Source organism: Rhea americana, unplaced genomic scaffold, assembly GCF_003343005.1.
Source record: "Rhea americana isolate MKP2758 unplaced genomic scaffold, rheAme1 scaffold_124, whole genome shotgun sequence".
Lineage (NCBI taxonomy): Eukaryota > Metazoa > Chordata > Aves > Rheiformes > Rheidae > Rhea > Rhea americana.
In genome coordinates this window covers 1,785,043-1,806,643 of record NW_028185306.1, presented here as the reverse complement: position 1 = coordinate 1,806,643, position 21,601 = coordinate 1,785,043, and the positions used below count along the sequence as shown (strand labels likewise).

At 35.2% G+C, this 21,601-nt stretch overlaps 1 protein-coding gene across 1 annotated transcript in view; it reads left to right on the top strand.

Moving 5' to 3' along the window:
• Nucleotides 1–20,319, top strand: part of SLC4A10 (solute carrier family 4 member 10) — a 99,946-nt gene extending 79,627 nt beyond the window's left edge. Inside the window, exons 16-25 of the mRNA XM_085325902.1 lie at nucleotides 885–1,046; nucleotides 1,287–1,400; nucleotides 1,893–2,054; nucleotides 4,954–5,205; nucleotides 6,460–6,528; nucleotides 8,886–9,059; nucleotides 9,716–9,838; nucleotides 13,534–13,601; nucleotides 15,216–15,332; nucleotides 20,114–20,319. Of these exons, the coding sequence (XP_085182028.1) occupies nucleotides 885–1,046; nucleotides 1,287–1,400; nucleotides 1,893–2,054; nucleotides 4,954–5,205; nucleotides 6,460–6,528; nucleotides 8,886–9,059; nucleotides 9,716–9,838; nucleotides 13,534–13,601; nucleotides 15,216–15,332; nucleotides 20,114–20,180 (1,308 nt within the window). The 3' untranslated portion in view covers nucleotides 20,181–20,319. The remainder of the gene's footprint in view (nucleotides 1–884; nucleotides 1,047–1,286; nucleotides 1,401–1,892; nucleotides 2,055–4,953; nucleotides 5,206–6,459; nucleotides 6,529–8,885; nucleotides 9,060–9,715; nucleotides 9,839–13,533; nucleotides 13,602–15,215; nucleotides 15,333–20,113) is intronic.
• Nucleotides 20,320–21,601: the final 1,282 nt, after the last annotated feature.

Sequence of the window (21,601 nt, the reverse complement as noted above, 5' to 3'; positions counted from 1 at the left end):
TTTTTTTGCTTAATATGGGGTATTGGCAGGGGGAATAGGTCGTGGAAGGAGAAGGGAAGTATTCAGAGTCCAGAAACTGTAGCGCTCAGTTTTATAGCTGTACTGTATTTGTCTGTTTCTTATACTGGAACAAGCATGTCTTTAAACAACTAGTGGATGATAATGGAGAAATACTAGAGATTTATTCTATTTTTGTATTTGCATATTTGATTGTAAATYGTATTCGATAGCATTAATGTTACAGATTTTGGAGGTTTGCTGCATTTTACCAGATCACTTTTTAGAAAAACATAATTTTATGGAATGTGCTGCCCCCATGTGGTATTAAATGTATTAGTTTCTTCTTAGGCTAATATCTATACCGAAGTAGCTCTTCCGTGAGTGGCCTGGCTTAAAACAAAGCAGCAATTCTTGACAACGCACTAGGAGCAGCCTTTGTCTTGGTGCCTTGGAACTTCTCCTTCCTCTTTTCGGAGGAATTAGGAAGTATATTTGAAAACAGCAAATAAATAACTGTACTTGAATGGTTTGAAACAAATCTGATTGTATGTAAAAGATTTTTATTTTTGGTATATCTCAATTCATTAAATATTGCTTTTAAAAAAGAGATTCTTTATGAAGTCWTATTTGTGCATGTAATATGTGCTTCATTCTGAAATGAAGAAAGCTTATGTTTGACTTTTGCTTTTTGTTCATAATGTCATAAGATTTGAGACTTTTCCATACAGTCCTACTACACATTTTAATTATTAAGTATCTAAATGATTTTACTGTCTTTAGTAATGCAGTCTAGTTTGCTTGTAATTTAGGAAAGTAATAGGAGAAAAAATAGCAGCATAAACATGGACTTTTCAGAAAACTCCTACTTTTGTTCTCCCTGTTAGGAATGTAAGAAGCTTCATGGACAGTTTGTTGGACGAGCCTGTGGTCATCATGGCCCGTATGTTCCGGATGTCCTCTTCTGGTCTGTCATCTTATTCTTTTCTACAGTAACACTGTCATCCACACTGAAGCAGTTCAAAACTAGTCGATACTTTCCAACAAAGGTATGTGCAATTTGGTTAATTCAAAAGTTGTCATTAGTTACTTGCAAGCATGAACTGCATCTGTATTGCAAGTTTAAGTAACTGCTGGTGAACCCTGTGGTTTCACTATTACAGAATTGTACCAGAGTACATGTAGTTTTAACTGTAAGCAAAACAGGCCTTGAAACTGTAAAGAGAAGCAAGTCCTAAATCACACATGAATGTTTTTGTGAAAATTGTCATTTCTCTTGATATTCATAGGTGCGATCTGTTGTCAGTGATTTTGCAGTCTTTCTCACTATTTTGTCCATGGTTTTAATTGACTACGCCATTGGGATCCCATCACCAAAGCTTCAGGTTCCAAATGCTTTTAAGGTAATTTATTGATAAATTGCACTGTCTTATTATTTTGATAACATAGTGTGCTTAGTGGATTTTTATTTTTATAATCAGGGAGTAGTGATGCTATTGTGATTTTTTGTGTGTTCCAAATACAGTACAAGCTCTGTGATTAGTGACTTCTATATTTGAGGATCCTTCATACTTCCTTGCGTCTTCTATGTGGGGACCAAACTGGCTGAAATTATCCAAATCCCATGCTACTGTAATGTTCTGAGGCTCCCTTTGAGATCTTGGTTCACTGAATTGAATACAGCCATGTCTGCAGTGTCATAGATGATTTTCTAGTATATGCCTTTTCTTTTTTGGTATTAAATCTAGAATTTTTCTGTGGTCTAATGTATAGAGATTGTTTGTTAATTTTAAAGCAAATCATATCCTAGGAATTTTTTTTGTATAATCTTGTGAAGTTGAAATGTTAATAATCCTTAGAGTTCTAACTGATCATGCATGACTGTGTTTTTATAGCCCACCAGAGATGATCGTGGCTGGTTTATTACACCTCTGGGGCCTAATCCTTGGTGGACAGTGATAGCTGCTGTAATTCCAGCCCTGCTTTGTACTATCCTTATCTTTATGGACCAGCAGATCACAGCTGTCATTATAAATAGAAAAGAACACAAACTTAAGGTATGCAGTCAAATAGTTACATTTTCACTTTTATTTTCTGCTTCAGGTCATATGTTTGTGTATATGTTCTTTCATTTACTCAGAGATGGTTAATTTACTGTGTGTTATTTAGCAGTCCTTTAAATTGCTGTACTTTTTCTCTATTGGCCTACATAATGCTTGTGTCTGACAGAAATTCKCTGCCTTATGAAAGTCTTTACTAATGTGATTTGGAACAGAGATTCAGAATCAAGAAAGCAGTCTAGACAATACTTTATTTGAGGTATTAGATACATTCACCTAAAGAAAATCTGGAAGGTAACTGTTTCTTTAAGTACCATAATGTTCATTATTTTCTCCAGATATTGACAGTATTTTGCTACTAGATTGAATTTTGAAAAGCTGTTCAGGGGTTATTTTATGATACAAAGTTTTTTATTCCTCCATCTTTCTGTGTGGTTCTTCCATCCTTTTTTTTGCCTGCCCTTCCTTTCTTAAAGGAAGTAGAAGAATAAAAGTGAGCTTTTGTCAGAGGCACAATGGGTTCTTAAAATGCCATAGGACAACATCCTGCTCTGTTCTCTAACACTTTAGATGCCTACAGATGGAGAGAGAAAAAGGGACATCACCCCTTTGAAAAACTGTTGGGCAAAATCTAACAGCAGGTTTCTCTGCATGTATATGCAGCAAGCTTAGGCTTTTTTTTTGACATACTTTTAATAAGCAGCAATCCAATCCCAAGTTGCTTTAGCAAATGCATTTGCAACCTTCACTTTGCAGTGCTTCTTCTTGGATGATTGTGACATTTGATATGTTCTTTTTTTGCCCTCTTTGTCAGCCTGGTTCTTCATGTCAATCCATAGCATTGCATGTGGTTAACTTGACAGATGCAGGAATTTGCTGCCAAGCTTTGGAATGTGTTTTTTCAGCACTGGCATCTGGGAGTCAGATGGTCCTCCTGGCTGCCCCCTTGTCTTGCTGCGTTTTAGTTTTGCTGGGGTCTGGTGTAGCATCACCTGTTGCTATGCTTCCTTTTCCTCCCATATGTCAGGTTCCTCAGATCATGTATGAATGTGAGGAAAAGCTCTCGGATTCTGTATGCATTAGCAGATACATTCCTCGTAAATGTGTCAGAAGGTAAAAAAAGGTGTCTCTGTTAGGGTTTAGAATTAAAGTCTTTCTTTGTGTGCATTATGCATATAACTAATATCTCTGTTTGGCACGTCTCTGAGTTTGTTGAGATGTGTTTTGGAGGTAAGACTTTTGGGGAGTGAGAGAATGTTGCTAGAGCTGATTCTTTTCATTTTCTTTTGCTTTATATGAATTTCTCTTTTTAAATAATGTAAGTAAATTAAGATGGCATTTTCATTTTGATATGTGGCTTACATTTTCATAAACCCAGACACTTCCCATTTTAGAAATAAAAGTTGTCTTCAAAAAGAAATGATTTGTTTGCTTCCAACTCATTTTCCCCCTCTTTTTTTATACTTCCATAGCAAATTCTGAATAGTGCACATTTCAGCTTTTGGCACTGTCTGTAGCAAATCCTTCCAAGTTTAGTTTAGTTACTTTTTTTATGTCAAAAGGCATTTGCATGGGTTTACAGGCAAAATTATGGTTCAACATATTCATATTGTTTGCATGAACATCACTGCTTCATCAGATCATGACATTGGATTGGTTGCCATATTGCAAAATTTTATGGAGATAACCCACTACCTTGGCTTTTTAAAGGAAAAACAATTTGAGCTCTTGCTTACAGCTGTGTGATGTTCCTGGATATTTACTAAAATAGCAAAGAAAAATCCCTTCCAGCTATAGTAACAAGCATTTATATGACCAAACTTTATGTAGATCATTGGTCATTGTAAAATGCTGGCTGAATCTGCAGTCTTCTTTCGAATGTATCTAAGGTTTGACTAAAGAGTTTTATCKAGTGTTACCCCAAAAAACCAAAGCAACACCCTCATGTTGGTATTTTTACAGAGTATATGACTAACACAGAGATCCTCCATTGTAATAACTTCTCAAATTAATGCTTACCATATTAGTTAAGTATCAAGTAGGTAAACCAGTAAAACACAGTACCTGATTATCATTAATTTGTTGTTTAATTTAATGTGTAACTTAATTATAGCTTAATTTCTCCTAATTTCTAGCTACTTGTTCTTGGATTAGGTCAAAGTGCCTTAGAGGAAAGTTATTACTATCACACAATTACAGTCTATAAAAACTATAAAAGGTTATTAAACGGCTATCAAAAGGATATTAAAAGGATAGATTTAGCTTTATAGTCATTTATTGCATTAATTGTCTTTGTAAATGTTAACTTAGGAATTTTTATTCTTAAGATTCTTCTTAGGGAAGAATCAAAATAGATATTTTTCATTCTTCTATGTAGGGATGGTTGGATGTCCTGTTGATTTTTTTCCTAATTGAATTCAGTGTTGTGCAAAGATGGCTGCRTTTTTGAAAGTTCTGCTGACTACCATCCACCCTTATTTACAGACAAGGTTTAGTTAAAACAGAAAATGTATGTGTTTTCCATTGTGTTACTAGTATCTCTTAGACTTCTTATATATGTCTCTGAAATAATTTCGGATACATCTTTTTTTATCAGGAAAGCTCTGTGGTCTCAGTTTTAAAGTGGATTTATGATATGTACGCTTACTCAAACTGGAGCAAGTCTAAAAACGTTAAGGATTACACTGGAAGGAGCAGGAATCCTGCTTAGGTAGCAAGTTTGTCATCAGTGTTAGCCCAACCTGGATAACACAAAGAAGAAAGCTGTTTTCTTCTACAAGACACATTTTTTTAAACTGCCTGTAACTGTTCATTAGGAATGCCTATCGTGAGTGTTCTCCTTAACAGATGTCCTTTTATTTATTATTGCTGCACTATTTTTTTTTTTTTTTAACAGAAAGGATGTGGATACCATCTCGACTTACTCATGGTGGCAGTCATGCTTGGAGTGTGCTCTATTATGGGATTGCCATGGTTTGTTGCTGCCACAGTCCTCTCTATTTCCCATGTGAATAGCTTAAAACTGGAATCAGAGTGCTCCGCTCCAGGGGAGCAACCAAAATTTCTTGGAATCCGGGAGCAGAGAGTCACAGGGCTCATGATTTTTGTCCTTATGGGCTCATCTGTCTTTTTGACAAGTATCCTGAAGGTAATCTGTGAAAATAAGGAAAAGCTGCACTGCACAGGAATTTCACTGTTATTTTATTTAATGAACTGCTTGCCCTTTCCAGGCACATTACTAACTAGCATGATGTTGTACAATGGTAATCCATGTCGGAATTCTAATTTTGCATAATAAAATGGCTAGAGACAGCTAACAATTTTGAAACAAAAATCTTGTAATGAAATTCTGGCCTGACTGAAGTCAAAGGGATTTCTGCCATTGACCTGATGAAGAGTCTCCCTTTTTTACACTTTGGGAAGTTGTCATGAAACAGTGTTGCTAAATTTTACCAGTAAGTAAGTTTGTTTAGATTATCTAAAAACATTCTGTGATTTCTGGATAATTAAAAACATTTTCACAGTTAGSAGACATTCTGTAGTTGATTTCTTGGAAATGAACACTTAAGCTCTCTCATGCTGCCTGCATGGTCAACACTGCTCACCAATGTCCTGAAACTAGGTGTAGTCATATGTATATATAATGCTACTTATATATTTAATACTTATTATTGTTACTAAGAATTATCTGGCCTCCGTGAAATTAGTGRGAGTTTTGCTACTGACTTCAGTAAGATCAGAAATTAGACTTGTACATTGTCACAAAGAAGGGAGAAAGCATTAAAACTTGTACTTCTCAGGAATATTTTCCTAAAGTACACTATAAACACTTCCTAACAAACATGTCTTTTTTGTGTTGTATTTACAGATATTTACCTATGGAAATATTCCTTTACTTGCACACTGAGAGCCTGAGCATTTAAGCTAGAGATGTTCTCGCAAAATTATTCCACAAAAGTCATACGCTATTTTTAAATGCTTACAGCATAGAACATTTCCTACAGCAATATGAAATATTTTATGTGTGTCTTAAATAATCTTCTGAGAATTATAGTTCTATTGTTCAGATGCTCTCCTGAGCAATCTTTTAAGTACAGCATTTAAGTGTATAATCAAACACTTTTAGTTTTCTTGTGGTTCTATTGATTTTATTAAGAGTGAATAAAGTACACTATAATTGTCCATGAGAGAGAGAAAAAACTGTAGATCCAAGTTCTTCTTTTGCTTTATAGACTGAGTAACATTATTAATTTGCAATTGAGTTGCTATGAATTTACACTTGTCTGATTAATGCAGGCATATGGCACTTTGAATTTCAACTGTTCAAAATGTCTTTCTACAAGCATTTAATATTGTTAAGTGATATTTAATGTGCTCTTTCTTTCTCTGCTTGTTTGTGCAGTTTATTCCTATGCCAGTACTTTATGGAGTCTTTCTTTACATGGGTGCTTCATCTCTAAAGGGAATTCAGGTAAAATGAGTTTAAGAAGYGTGTTTTACTGATGCTTGCTTTAGAGTGTGTAACTATATTTATTACATTATTTTATTCTCTTTTGTGTATAATCTTAAAGGAATATTGCCAACTTTAATTTCTTGAAAGTGACTCATTAAAATAAGAGAATGGATTTTGTCTAAATGGAGTATTCCCTTTAGGTAATATGCTCCAAATTTTTATTTTTTAGGTGCTGTTTTTTCTGTTCTTTCTTAGTATATCAAGGGAATTTTGGTTGAGCCTAAAAATTCTGTAAAAACCATCAGGATCTCTTCCCTCTCTCCCCTGCCTCCCGTTCACTTGCTTGCCTGCTGCCTTTTCAGCTTCCAAGTTGGTGCCTTTGTAACGGTAAACTTGATCTTGAACCTTGCCTATAGGCAGCTTTTGGCTAACTGGCCTAAAACTAACACAGTGGAGATCTTGAAGATCTTTCTTGTGCAAATAAATGCCTCAGGTAGGGAAGCAGAACTGTAGCAAATCCTGTGCTACTTAATTTCTGGCCTCCAGGATGAAGGGCAGGTCGAGTGAGGACAGCCTTCCTGCAGGGGCCTGAAATGGGAGTCCCTGGCCCAGGCCAGCCACTGCCACATTCAAGGCAGTTTTGGTAATAGTAGTGATGGTGCCACCTCTCCTGGACTGCTGCGGTGTTAAATGGCACGCTTTCAATCCTTCAGGCCATCTGACACAAGCACACTCAAAATTTCTAGTGCTTCTCTGTTCATTGTTGAAAGTTGGGGTGTTGATACACATTCGTGGACAGTCGAGAAAGAACAGTGACATAAATACAAATTAACACTAYGCAAACTGCTGTCACATACAGAGAACAAAGAATATGCCTGATTGTTTCTTTCAGTTTATTTAATGTTTTGATTGTGAGTTAAGTGTCTTGTTCTTTTTTATCTCATTTATAGGCAAAGCTGCCAATGTCTCCTATTTTTGACTGCTATTTCCTATTCAGAGACTCTTCTTTTATAGCATTGCCTAGCTCTAATCTTTTGGGTTGAAATTCTAAGAAATGTTGTTTGGCTTTTACTGAACTTTATAGATAATTTCAACTTGATATGATTCAGTTGTTTCTCTGAACATGGCTATCTGATAATGCATTATGCAGGAATGTTTTTAAAACATCCTAAAATCTTTACTTGGAAAACTATTAGTGCCCTCCTCACCCTTTTCCTCCTCCAGCTTGGGACAAGGAATTGAGATTTGAAAAGATGGCATTTGTAGGAGGATGTACTTTTTGCTATTTCGGGAGGGGGAACCCTGCTTAAATCTGGCTGAATTATAAACCATTAAGAAATGCATTTTGCACAAGCCCAATAAAGATTCCTGAAACTTGAAATTCCTGAAAATTGTGTGAATACAACATGGTTTATCCCCTGCTGGGAAAAGCAGTGTATCCACCATCATCACTGAGCCATAGCAGCTGACCCAGAGTTGACAGCTTGAAGGCTTAGTGAACCGTAACTCTGTGACTGCTTCAGGTCAGTACAGAGCCAAACAAGTCTGAAAACATGAACTTTTCATGTGTATTCCTAATGGCTTTGCAGGTGTCTTGCTGGTTCCTTTTTTTCTGTGGTTTTGTGAAAAGTATCTCCTATTATGTGCAATACAAGAAAAGGGGGCAAGCTGGGATAAAATATCTGGAGAAGTGAACTGGAAAAAACGAGCTTAATTAATGATAAATAAAGACTGAAGAGATCCTTTAGAGATCACCTTTCTGTGTATTAAAGGAAGTAAGGCTAGGTGGAAAACCAAATTTTGGATTGTACTAGAAAGGCAGTGTAATAATGCATATACCTATTAAGATCAGCTAGATTCCATTCTCTTTGAGTAGATTCACATTCAGTTTGAATTCAGTTTTGCCTAACTTTTTGAGTTATTCTTGATTTGAAAGTTTAGCAGTAGTATTTTAAAGTACTTATTTTCTTGGTGTACAACACAGTTTGCAGTCACGAGCAAGATGTGTCTTGCAGTACACGATCTCCGAGCAGAACTATGATAGAATTATCTAGGGAGACAAATGAAGATTAAAAATGAAAGGAATTTGAGACTGATGAGTAACCACATAGTTAAACCTAAATAATACAGGGTCTCATTCTTACTGTGGTGGTTCAGCTGTAGAGAATATTAGTCTTGTACCACCATTGGACTAGTATAGCTTCCGGGCTCATGACTGTAAATGAGATAGTCTCTTCCTGTGCGCCTGAATTTCTACACATAGTTTTTGTCTTTAGAATAAGCCTGATTCTTAAGATATTATAAGGCAATGTTTGGCATGGCTACCAGCATAAAGCTCATTTTGATAATATATATTTTTTATATTTCTCTTTCAGCTTTTTGATAGGATAAAGTTATTCTGGATGCCTGCAAAGCATCAGCCGGATTTCATCTATCTGAGACATGTCCCTCTTAGAAAAGTCCATCTCTTCACTGTAATTCAGCTGAGTTGTCTTGTACTCCTGTGGATTATAAAGGTTTCAAGAGCTGCCATTGTCTTTCCTATGATGGTATGTATTTTTTTTTATTCACTCTAAAAATCCATTTCTTTCTCACTTGCAGATATTACTGAGGAAAAAATATTAACTGTGGAAAGATAATTACAATATTTCTTGGACTTAAGATTCAAGGGCAATTCTTCATATTGTATAAGTAAAGAAAAATTATACATATAACCAGAAGTCTCAGTCTAGGTTGTGCTCCATTTATATTTGTGGATAGCCTAACTGTAAATTCTGTTAGGGGAAATTCTAGATCTTTTTTGTTTCTAATTACTTCAGATTTTTATATAAGGAGTAGTGCTTAATCATTTTACAGAAATAATGTTCAGTCAGTAAGGAAGATTATTTATTGCCAGAGGAGCTATACTGATAGTTCTGTCTCTTCTTGACATAAAATAAAAATCTATTCTGCTGCTTAGGTAATTTCTCTTTGATTATTTCACCAATTGAAAGTAAAATAATATCTTGTATACTGACATCAGTGATTTTTAAATGTTCCAAACCATGCTTTTTCTGAACAACACAGACCAGCTATCTGCCTGTCCAAATTGAAGGATAAAATTCCAAGTGTAAACTGTGGTCGCTTTCGAAAGTGTTCCTATACAAGCATATTTGTAATAGTTATTTGCTTAATTTCCTAGCTGTTTGCATATATGTCTTTCCAGGTCCTAGCTTTGGTGTTTGTCCGAAAACTCATGGATTTCTTTTTTACTAAACGAGAGCTCAGCTGGTTAGACGATTTGATGCCTGAGAGCAAGAAAAAGAAACTGGAAGATGCTGAAAAAGAGGTGGGTCATGATTTCAATTTTTATTTGTAACACAAAACGAAAGTCTCTTCAAGACATTTAGAGAAAATTTTATAACCAAGAAATACTCTGTGCATCAGGTAGATTTACGATGTCCAGACTTCATCTAGTATTTTCATATTTTTCTTATGTCATCTTAAGGTTACATATCTAATATGAGATTTTTGATGTGGATGTCTATTAGATGTGGCTTATGCTGCTGTAACATCATATAGCATAATGTCTACAATGTTCTCTGGGGTTGCTCCTGAGACTCACTTAGATGAGGCTGGAGTGACATACCTGTGCCTGTACTAAAGCCCTCAAGTGTCCAGGGTATTTTGACGCTCTATCAGGACCAGTGTAGTCCCTGCTGGTGATGCTGAGGAGAGTATTGCAGCATTTAAGAGGCAGGATGAAATGTTGAAACAGGGCAGATTCTCATAGAATTCTACTCATAACCTTCCTATATTTTGACAGTGAAATACTAGTAACTACTTTTTGATTGTAGTTTTCTAGTCAGTTTTGCAATTTGGGTAGTATTTTCATCCAGGCCATGCTTCCTAGGTTTCATGTTTGAATATCATGTAAAACAAATTTGAAAACTAAAGTCAAAATTTGTTTTTCTTCTTTGTGTTTGTGTATGCGTGGYTATTTGAGAGCTCGTCCCAAAATTGAATTTAAGCTTCTAGGTTTGTAATTCCTAGTCTACATTATCTTTTTTACTCTTTTTAAAGTTATGTAAAACACCAGCCCTTCTTCCAGTTTTCTAGTACCTTTTTCACAAATTCTTAAAGATGGGCAGTTTGTGATTGAAGTTTCAGCAGTCAGCTCTTTAAACGCACCAGGTCCAGGCAATTTGCAAATATCTCATGCATTTAGCACCTCACCAAGCTGTGCTTTCTATGTTTGGGACTGAAGTTTTTCTCCCTTGTCACTGGTATTTATTTACTTGATCAGTGTCAACTATTAGGGGACATGAGTACTGTGTCCCTGAATCATTGGCCCATGTAAATGAAGGGCAGCAAGAAGCGTTAACTGCAGGAGCAGTAGGTAGGATATGTCCATGCCAGGACATGTCAATGCTTCTGCTCCAGCACTTTTGGAGGGAGGCGCTGTGCAAGGCTGGGGAGGTAGGGGGACATGAAGGTGCAGACTATGCCATGTAGTGCTGGCAGGCTGTAGTTGCTTCAGGCAGGAGTACTCTGAGGACTGCCAAGCATATGACCTCTCAGATGTCCTGAAGACCTCTGCAAAGCTTAGAACCCTTGAGGCATAACCTTTTGGTGGTACGAGAGTACTCCAAGAAGTAGACAATGTGAATGGATAAATCAGCAACTTATCTTCAAGGATGCCCTGAGATGTGATCTCAAGGACAATGAAATTGTGCGTAAGGATTCCCACTGGTAAGTCTATTTGCAGAAATAGGACATGAGCTAGTAAGTTAAACACACAACTATGAAAACTGGATTTATTGCCTTTTGATTCTTTTGTGACCTTTGACAACTCACTGTCTCAGCTGTAACCCAGGAAACTGAAACTTACGTCTTTGAGACATCTAGCATATTTTATAGGGTATATTTTGAGGAAAAGATTCTACCTAGGTGACAAATGTCATTATTATTATTTACTATGTAGGAACTGTGTGTAAAACTCAAAAGATGTGGTTCATTATTTTCTTACTTGAACTGAAGCAAACCAGAGAGTTGTTTCACCACAAGATCTGTTGTCAGCACAACTCAGACTAACCAAAAGTATTCAAGACCCTCTTCCTGTGGGTCTCATTACTGAAAAGAACTCTTTCCCTGATATCCTTATGTTTTGGTTATGTGTCACTTTCTTTCCCATGCTTGATAGTATGGCATCAGAAAACAAAACTGGGAAAATCTACTGGTRTTACTTTATTTCATTCACTGTCTATGCTGAGAGGTTATTTTTTACATATTTTGGCATTTCTAAATATTTGGAGCTATTATTAAAACTGTTTAACTGTCAAAAACTTAAGAAACTGTGAAGCCTGGAAATGACAAAATTAACCAGTAATAAAACTTCTGACAAGTAGCCTAAAGAATTAATTGGAGAGTTGCTATCACACGACTTTTAAAAATAGAAATATTCTACCCACAAGAATATTCAGAAATACAGTTGACAAGATCTGAAACTTATTTGATTGGATCATAATTTCATCACCTAGGTTGTTTTTACATTTTAAGGGCATTTTTTCTAGGGTTTTGTACATTTATAGTGGATATTATATATGCCTTCTTCTCACAGATCTCCTTTGGAAGCCACTTTGATGTTAATCAGTTAAGTCTCTTTGAGACAGGACTGAATATTTGGAGAAAAGAAATGTTTCGACTTTTTAAATAGTTGTAATAGTAAAACTTAGAGGAAATAAATTCCTGTGTAGAAAGGATGTACATTCTGTTGATTTAGAAAATTGTRCCGATGCTTCAAGCTGATGCCAAATTATCAATACGTGTGGTGCATGTGGGTTTTTAGGTGATCTGATGTCTTCTGCCAAGCCTCTCTAAGCCGCTCTTCTGGGGAGAGCCAGTGTCACTTTAGTTCACACCTTCCAAGAAGCACCAGGGAAAACTGATAAAAGGCCAGCTAGAAAGGGGGTAGAAGAGGAGGTTGGTGTGCCTTTCTCACACACACAGAGCGCAGCAGTCTATTCCGGGATTTGCTGGTTACGTTCATGCGAAGGCCTGTCAGCTTTCTGGCAGCTCCCTTGTTACACAATACGCGGACTCCTCTTTATGGTTCGCTTGATTACAACAAGAGCTGGACAGCATTGCGTGAGAGTGTGTGCAATCACCTGACCACACGGCTGCCTGTAATTCAGGTATTAAGCTACTGTTATTTCTGAGGTTGAAGTTCATAGGTAGTCTGGAGCTCTTGTGAGAGGTGCTGTGGTTTTCCTGACCTAACAGGCTGTGCGGTATGGTGTGAGCCTCCAGAGTTAGTCTTCCTTTGAACAGCATAGACCCTTGACGTTAGGACCAAGGCAGCCCTGACCTTACATAGTCGAAATTAAGCCTAGATCTCTAAGGGGTGCTTCAGATTTACATTCTGAAAAATGGAGAGGTCTTATTTTCCCTGGTTGTTACAGGCTGAACATGATACTTGAAGGATGTTGTTTTGTTCTCCCCCACCCATAAGATAAAGAATTCATGAATCTGTAACTATTTGAAAAAAAGATTTTTGGTATATATCTTTCCCAGTTCTTTTTACTCCCTGTTACTCATAAGATGCATTTTTCACTGTTTAAGGGAAAACTAATTTTGCTGTCTTATTTCACTATCTTTCATTGCAATCAAATTTTACCAATAATAAAACTGTGGAAACTTAAATCTAGCTTCCTAATATTTGCATTTTAACAGTGCAGTGAATATATATCTTCTCATGCATGGTATTTAAAATTCACTATACAAATTGCTCACTCTGTGTGACTAGCTTTTCTCTTTCTTTATTGTTACAAAAGTGCCTCCTCTATTTGGCACTGGAAAATAACATTAAGTGAAGAGCTTTAAAATACAGCCTTTAGAATGTAAAACATTTAAATTTAGAACAGTTGAAAAGTATCCTTATTTTAGTAAATAATATTAAGGAAAAGGGGGAAAAGAACTGAAGTACATAAAATTCACTTTTCACAGCATCGTRTAATTTTTCACATGTAAATTCCTTCCTCCTAGGAAGAGCAAAGTATGTTAGCAATGGAAGAGGAAGGGACTGTTCAGTTACCACTAGAAGGACATTACAGGTAAAATATACCTTTCCTCTTTTAGGTGAGTTGCAATTAAACAAATTAAATAACCATACCACAATATTTATTCTTAATGCTCAGTGAATGTCAGAAGGATGTGTTTGCTAGCAGAGTACGGATAGGTGAACTAAAACATACAGTGGAGTCTGTCGTGACTCCTTTCTAGTCTTTCCACATGATCTTACAGTCTYTAAGAAAAGCACACRCTGGTTAGAAATTTTATCTTGAACAGGACTGAAGGACCAGGCTGGTAATAGTGAACCTTAGCTTCTGACATGCACAATGCAAAGGGAAGATGTACGGCAGGTCAGTCCTTTCACCCTGACTGTAGCAGGGAGTTGAGAGAAACCAGGAACACACGCTATAAAAATTAGGTCCTTACAGTAATACATTTTAAAACATTCTAATTAAGATCCTAGCTATATGATATAGTAAGTGAATTAAGAACAATCCAGTACAGGTAATAAATAAATGATATAAAAAGAGTGACAACCTGTGTTACAGGTACTATACACACGTACTATGTACATGTACTATAGGTACATGACCATACAGACTTATTCTCATTTACACAGTTTTYAGAAAGAAAATTCTTAATAAAGACTTGGAGTGTCTCCTGACAAGAATTTCTGCATTAACATGAGTTCATACGAACACAGTTTTAGAGTAGCCTTCTCTTACAATTTAATATAAAGCTACCCTAGTATATCCTAAGGCAAAAAGGTATATTATTTTATCTTCTGTGTGTTGAAAACTACTGGCTTATTTTTTACTTTCAATGCATAACATTTATGGTGTTCTTTTTTGTTCTTTTGTTCTTTTATTCTATTAACGAATATCCTTTTACTCTATACTAGCATAATTTACAAATATCATTTTACTCTATATTAGCTTAATTTGTCTTGAGATGTGGCCTATATTTATCTATAGTGTGTTTGCTTATGTAGCTCTAAGCTGCCTAAATAATATCTCACCTTTTCTACTGGAAGGGTCACAGGCCTACAGCTAATAAAGGGATATCAGGATAATGTTTGATAAACTGGTTCCCCCAAAAGCTGTGTAATCAAGCTTACTAAGTGTACAAACATTACTCAGAGTCCAGATAAATTTAGCTAAGGGCATAAATCATGCTTAATAAGGTTACATGCTTAAGGTTATTGATTTGTTTAATAGGATCATTTAAAAGAATTTTAAATCATTTAAATTTCTTGAGGTTTTTGACTGCTTTTAAAATAGTTTTAAAAGCAGCTGATGTTTGAGAGCATGTGCAGTTTGAGAGCTGTAGGACTGTGAGACCTCGGACAAATTATTTAACTTCACAGTTCATCATTTTTATCCATCTGTAAGTTGGAAGTGACATGATGCATTACATTTTATTGATGTTATAAGGATTATTTTGCTTTTGGGGGCAAAAATACTAAAAAAGTGCTAAATGCACTAGAGTATATAAAACCATTGTTCAGGATTCTTGAGTTTTAACACAATTTTTTACTTATTTTACACTTACTTATTATCATCGTTATCAGTTTTCAAGGACTACTGTAGAATTAATAAGTAACAAAGACACATTGTTCATTGTTTTACTATGCATTTACTTTTACTCTTGCCTAGAGATGACCCATCTGTGATAAACATTTCTGATGAAATGGCAAAAACTGCTGTGTGGAAGACATTGCTGATATCCTCAGAGAATGCAAAAGATAAGGAGTCAAGCTTTCCTTCTAAAAGGTTTTAATTTTTTTTTAATACAGTATAATTTACATACTGGTGACAAGCAAAATATTAGACTATTTTACTAGGAAATAGATTTCTAATACCTTGCAATTTAATTTCTTGAGGATTCCTGTTATTTATGTCCTATCAAAATATTTTGAGCTCAAAACACAAATTCACTGTCTGTGTAAAAATAGCATAAATATTTGCATGCTACTTAGTTACACTACTGTGGAAAATGAAGTTGAGCATGCTTGATGCTTGTGTAATGAACCACCAGCCTACACCTGGATACTGCACAACAGGTGTTGTGTTTTGTTTGCTTGTTTGTTCTTTCATCTTAAAAAAAAGAAGTGGTCATCACTGCCTGGGAATATCTACATGGAGAGCTTAGTACTCTTAATGTGTTCCACTAACATTTTATTAAAAAAAAAAATTCTAAGATTGCATCACTTCTAGTCATATTTCTATCTATCTACTTCACTTGTACTCAAAACAGTTGATTACCCTTTAAAGTCTAGTCCAGATAAATGTAAAATGAAGCCAGGATRTTTTATGCTAGACAATTATTATGGGAATAATGACATTAAATACAAGGTGATATTATAAGGGAGATTTTCCTGTTTCCATAGATTTTAAATTTAACAATATTTTCTACTTAATTGTTCCATGTCACATTTTTGTCATAAGCTCCCCTTCCTAATCATTCTAGAAGCTGATTCCCCAAAGGTAAGACCCTGTCCCTCAACCTTTTCCTTGATTGTATCTTCCTATTCTAAGTGTCATCTAGGAACCCAAATCACTTTACTTTGTTTAACTTTTGGGGAGACAGAATGAAAAGAAACCTCAAATAGGAAGGTAAAAATGTCTTCATCAAAGTCCTTAGTATGATAAKCTGAAATATATTATGTATTAAAATTAGAAACAGTAGGCAAGTATATTTAAGTTCTAAACTGAATTTATTCCTAGAATATTTTTTGCAGTAGTTGTGTAGTATTTTAAATGTAAAATGACATTCTGCCTATTTCTAAATCTAGTGTTTAAAACAAGCTTGATGTTTGAAACATCTAGTCATTGTTTTTTGGGGGAAAGACGCTGTAAGGGAAAATAAATGCCAAGAAAAATGTTTKTTTAATTTTGTCACCCCAAAATGGCATGCTGCCTTTCAGTGTTGTTCTTTTGCTTAAACAGCATAAACAAGATGAACAGTTGACCAGAGAATCAGACCCAGGAAGCAGTTCACTGTCATTTAATGCTCTTATACCATCAGTTGAAATAGCAGTGCAGTTCTGTTTTGTCTTCCACTCTACACACAGGCTGAAAAGAATCCATTCACAGTGAAGTTAGCGTGATGCATGGGAGAGGGATGTACAGTTGTTTTTTCTTTTGTGGGTATAGTGTCCAGGCTGTGAAAGCCTTGAGAATAAGAAGAAACTTATGTGATACATTCACAGCCATGTGGTCTGCAACAGTTGCAATTTTTCTGCTTCTTTGAGGGTATGAAATGGATTGTGTGTGTGCATATGTGTATACACACAGATATATATATATGTGTATATATATATATATATATATATATATACACACACATATATACACATATCGATGTTTATATAATATATATTTTTTTACCTGAAGTTTTCAAAGATCCTTTGAACAAGGATCATCCACATAGACTGTGGCTCAGAAAACACTGGTAAAAGATAATCTGCAGTAAATAGAAGCTCATTTTTTAATGAGTTCCTTCTGATGAACCTAGGTTTTTAATCGGTTCTGGTGGCTTTGCTTGTGAAAACAAGGACTCAGGTCAAAATGAACTAAGGGATCACAGTCTAGTTTTAGGGTTTTAGGCAGAAGCATCCTGTTGTAAATGAACAACAYGCAAAGAATCTGAAATCCTACTTTTTCATGTGCTGTAGTGTGTTTCATATTCCCAGACAGAAGTAGTTTCAAATCATTTTGAATTCAAAGAGCTCGCTTTCTGATATGAACAAACAAACATCATCATTAATCTTAAATCATATTAGAGACAGAGCTAGAGACATTATATTCCTAAATGCACATGCTATTACATGAAGGTATAATTGGTCCTATGTAGGTACTGAAAATAAATAAAAGCTTAGATTGGTGCCATTTGTGAGAACAATTTGTGCAAATGATCAAGACAACCAGTATTACATTATACAACTTTCTTCTGTGAAGGTATCTGTCTGTAGGGAAAAAAATTATTTTCTCATTCTGAAACTAATTTTACTGATGCTTTTTGAAGATCAGCTACAGAAGCATTTAGTACTACTTTTACCTTTTATCAGGTCTACTTTCCAATATTAATATCCCCAAATAATAATATATAATAAATATTACAATCATACAATATATATTTACTAGTATATATTTTACATTTAATATTAATTTATAATATTAAATATTTATATAAAATTAAATTTTTAATATTTAGTATTAAATAACAAAATAATTAATAGAAGTAGAACAAATTATGATACTGTATTTTGATTTCATATAGTGCCTTTTACATAAGGCATGATAAATTAACAACTTGGGATGATTTCTGAAATACATGAACTCTGAAAGGTCTTGCTGTTAATTAAATACTGAATTGACTTAGCCAATAAAAGACAGGGTAATAATAAACTAGATCTCCAAAGAAAGATTTTAGGCAATTATTACCTCCCAGATTCTTAGTAGTATTTATTTAAATATCTGAAGAAGGAACCTATCAGCTGCTGCCTTACCATAGAGGYGCTTGAACTCTACAGTAGTTTTTAAATTTTCATTTTTAAAGTTTCTAGGCACCTAAAGCTCTGCTTTGGATTATAACCTTTGGAATTGAACGCCTGGGCACCTATCTCAAGCATAGCTCCCTTTGGTACATTTCATTAAATATTTGTTTCTGCATGCAATATTAGGCTCTTTGGGTAGCAATCTCAAAGCACATACAGAAGATCTGGCACTGAATAAAAAGGTCATAACTGCCCTTTTAAAGTATTGGAGAAAGAAGCACCTATAACTTGGTAGGTGGCACGAGTTCCCTCCTCTACTTGAAACATGCAAGTCTCGCATCCCAACCTTCCTTCGCAGGCTGTGGTAGGGAAGAAGAAATCTCCCTGGCCCTGGCAGAGCCACCAGTTACATAGTTAGTTTGCTGATAGAACAACAGACCTATCCTTTTTTCAAAATTCCCAAGGCATTGGGAATGTCTGCAGGAGATACTCAGAGATGTGAAGCCTAAATAGAAGGAAGGCTCTCCTGGCATCACTGAGGCACCTAATACCTGGAAATAAGATGGCCTTTAAGGCATGTACTGATCCTCAGTGTTTGCTTTTACTAAGCACAGGTAACTGCCTGCTCTTTTGCTTTTTTGTGGAATCCATTCCTATGACCCTTTACTTGCCTCTGTGTGCTTAAATTAATTCAGTTAGGGCAGCCTAGAGCTATAGATGTATTGTTCTAGATTTAAACGTTTAATCCAGGATGACATGCCTCGTAGAAAACAAAATCTGCTTTTTTTTTTTCTTCTGGTGAATTTATGAACAATGGAAATGACTTGCATTGTTGACTATTAGGAAGATGCAGCCTATGTATTCCTTCCTAGATGGAACTTGCTTGTTCTTTAGGAAGTCAAGGTATACATTTACAAAATCAGGAATACTTTTGTTCTAACTCATTCAGCAGATATGCTAAAAGTGTGCAGAGTATGAAGAAACTTAACTGCCTTTTCAAAGCACATGTGCAGCTCCTGAGCAGATAATGCACTTTAAATCCACTCTGAGGAATTCTCTTGCATATTCTTTGTATGCAGAAAGTTTAACAGACCAGTTCTATCACAGAAGTTGACAGATTTGGCAGTTGAAGTGGCAGAATTTGGTATTCTTTAGCCATTTCCTCTGGAAGCAGCCATAGGCATAGAAGCAAGCTTTGGCTCAACTGAATTCTAGCCTTAAAGCATTTTCTACGTGAAGAAATCTATCAGATGATTGTAAAGTTGTGCATGAATTGTAGTAAGAATTTAAGAATTGATCTTGATTTCTTTAAGCCGTGTGTAACTCAACCTATTTCTCATTCATTCTAGTTAAGGAATTATTCCCATGAAACCTGGTAGGTTATGTGCTTGATACAGGTTTGTTCTCAGAACATCTCTTTTAAGATACCCTTGCTGCTCTTTGTTGAAGGCTTGATTTGCCTGTGTTTTTGGAAGCCTCTTTGCATTTCAACAATGTGATTAAAACTCATTGCANAAAAAATTATATATTAAACAGAGCTCCCAGTGGGGAATATTGTCATTCCTACTTTACTGCCTGAAAGCCAAATGTAACAGTTTTAATTTGGCTTGCACTGCTCTGTCTCTTCAGGTACATTTCTTGTGAATGAATACTGAGCAAAAGAATACATGTTAAAGCAAAGAAATATTTACTGTAACTTCTTGTTCATGCCACTTAAGAAAATGCTGATATTGCCTGAAAAGTATACCATTACCATTATTTCATGACTTAACCATTGTTAAAAAAAAAAACAAAAAAACAAAAACAACAACAAAAAAAAAACAGCTATCTCTGCTTGCATGCTGTCTGTCTGTACATYTTAAGTTTCCTACCTGCCTCATCACTAAAACGCTGGCTGACGTCTTCTGCACCATTCAACACAGCAATTTTCACTTGCGTCCCAGTTTGTGCTATGCAGCATGAAAAATCAATTAAAGTATCAGTGCAATGTTGGTTTTCAGGTAAATCATTAATATATATGATAGTGTTCCTGTACATTTTTTTCTGTCTTTCTAGTGTTGAAATCAGAAAAGAGAAGAAAGCTGACTCAGGGAAAGGTGTTGATCGGGAGACTTGTCTATGACTCATTCTTCAATTAATTTTTTACAAATGAATGAAAGGAGTGCCACAACCATTAGATGTGACTGATTTGATCTTGTAACCTTTTGTCTGTCATCCCAAACTAGCACAGGTAATGTAGTGCAATATTTGTCTCATTTCACTTTGTCTGACTGTCTACATTGTCTAGTATCTGTGCAAAAGTCTACAGTAGTCAATGCAAAAAATCTTCACTTTGCTGGTGTTGGCCACTCATCAGTACTTGTGTCACATAGTTTCTTTCAAATTCAACTTACTTGTTAATGGGTTTGTATTGTATTTTGCTACTTTTTCTGTGTGAGAATCCTTAATAATCTTCATTCAATATGAACTTGAAACACTTGTTCCATTTTTCTTTTAAACAGCTTAAGTAAATGTTTTTAAGAGATCAAAATTAACAAGTAAACATTAAAGATGTTTTTAAARTGACAGCTGATTTGATCCTATGAACACTAATGAGGATAACCCTTTCCTCCTCAAGCTGTCCTTTTGAAGTCATGGATTACTCTTGCAATGGGGGTTGCAGGGTCAGATTCTTTCTGTATTTGTGCAGTTTTCCTTGATTTAATACAGTATATTTAATATTCAAATTTGTATGTACCTGGAACATAGTCTATAAATACATATACAAAAAATATATATATTAAAAAACATATTCTCTCACATTGTTTGAAAAACACCACCACATCCTTTGATGTGAAACTTTGGTACAGTATTTGCTAAAATGCAATCTGTGATTACAACATCTTACCTTGTATTGTACGAATGTTTCCATGGTAGGCCAAACAACTGCGTTATGTCATTAATAAATCCATTATTTTATAATAGGACTTTTGTAAATATAAATGATATGCCACATGCAGTTATATTACCTGCCCAATGATTTTACTCTCTATTGCCTAAAATACAGTGGCGTAAATGACATATTTATATTGTCCTTCCTCTGTCTCACTCTACTAACAACTGCAAATCAGTTGTCTTTGTTCCAGACATCATTGTGTATAACACTTAAATAGGTATCTAATTGTTACTTTTGTTAGAGCTCTTTTCACTATTCCATCGAGTACATATTGATTAAAAGATTAAAAACAACATTGCAAAGATGTGACTGTAAAGCCATTACAAAGAAGTTTTYCTTAAGAGATTTTGTTATGGCATGATCCTTCTAGCTGTTTTCTTGTGTTAAACAAGTACTGCAAGATTAGGTATTCAATTAATAGAGATGTGGAGCAAAAAGTTTTATGCATTATTTGAAATTCACTAATTTTTGAATTTTTTTAAGACAAATTTTTAAATGATTAAATGAAGGCTAACTCTCATCATTGTGTTTTTGCTTTGAATCCTAGGAATGAAAGTCTAGTCTTGTAATCTTTATAAACTCATTTACAGGGCTTTAACATCCCCTAG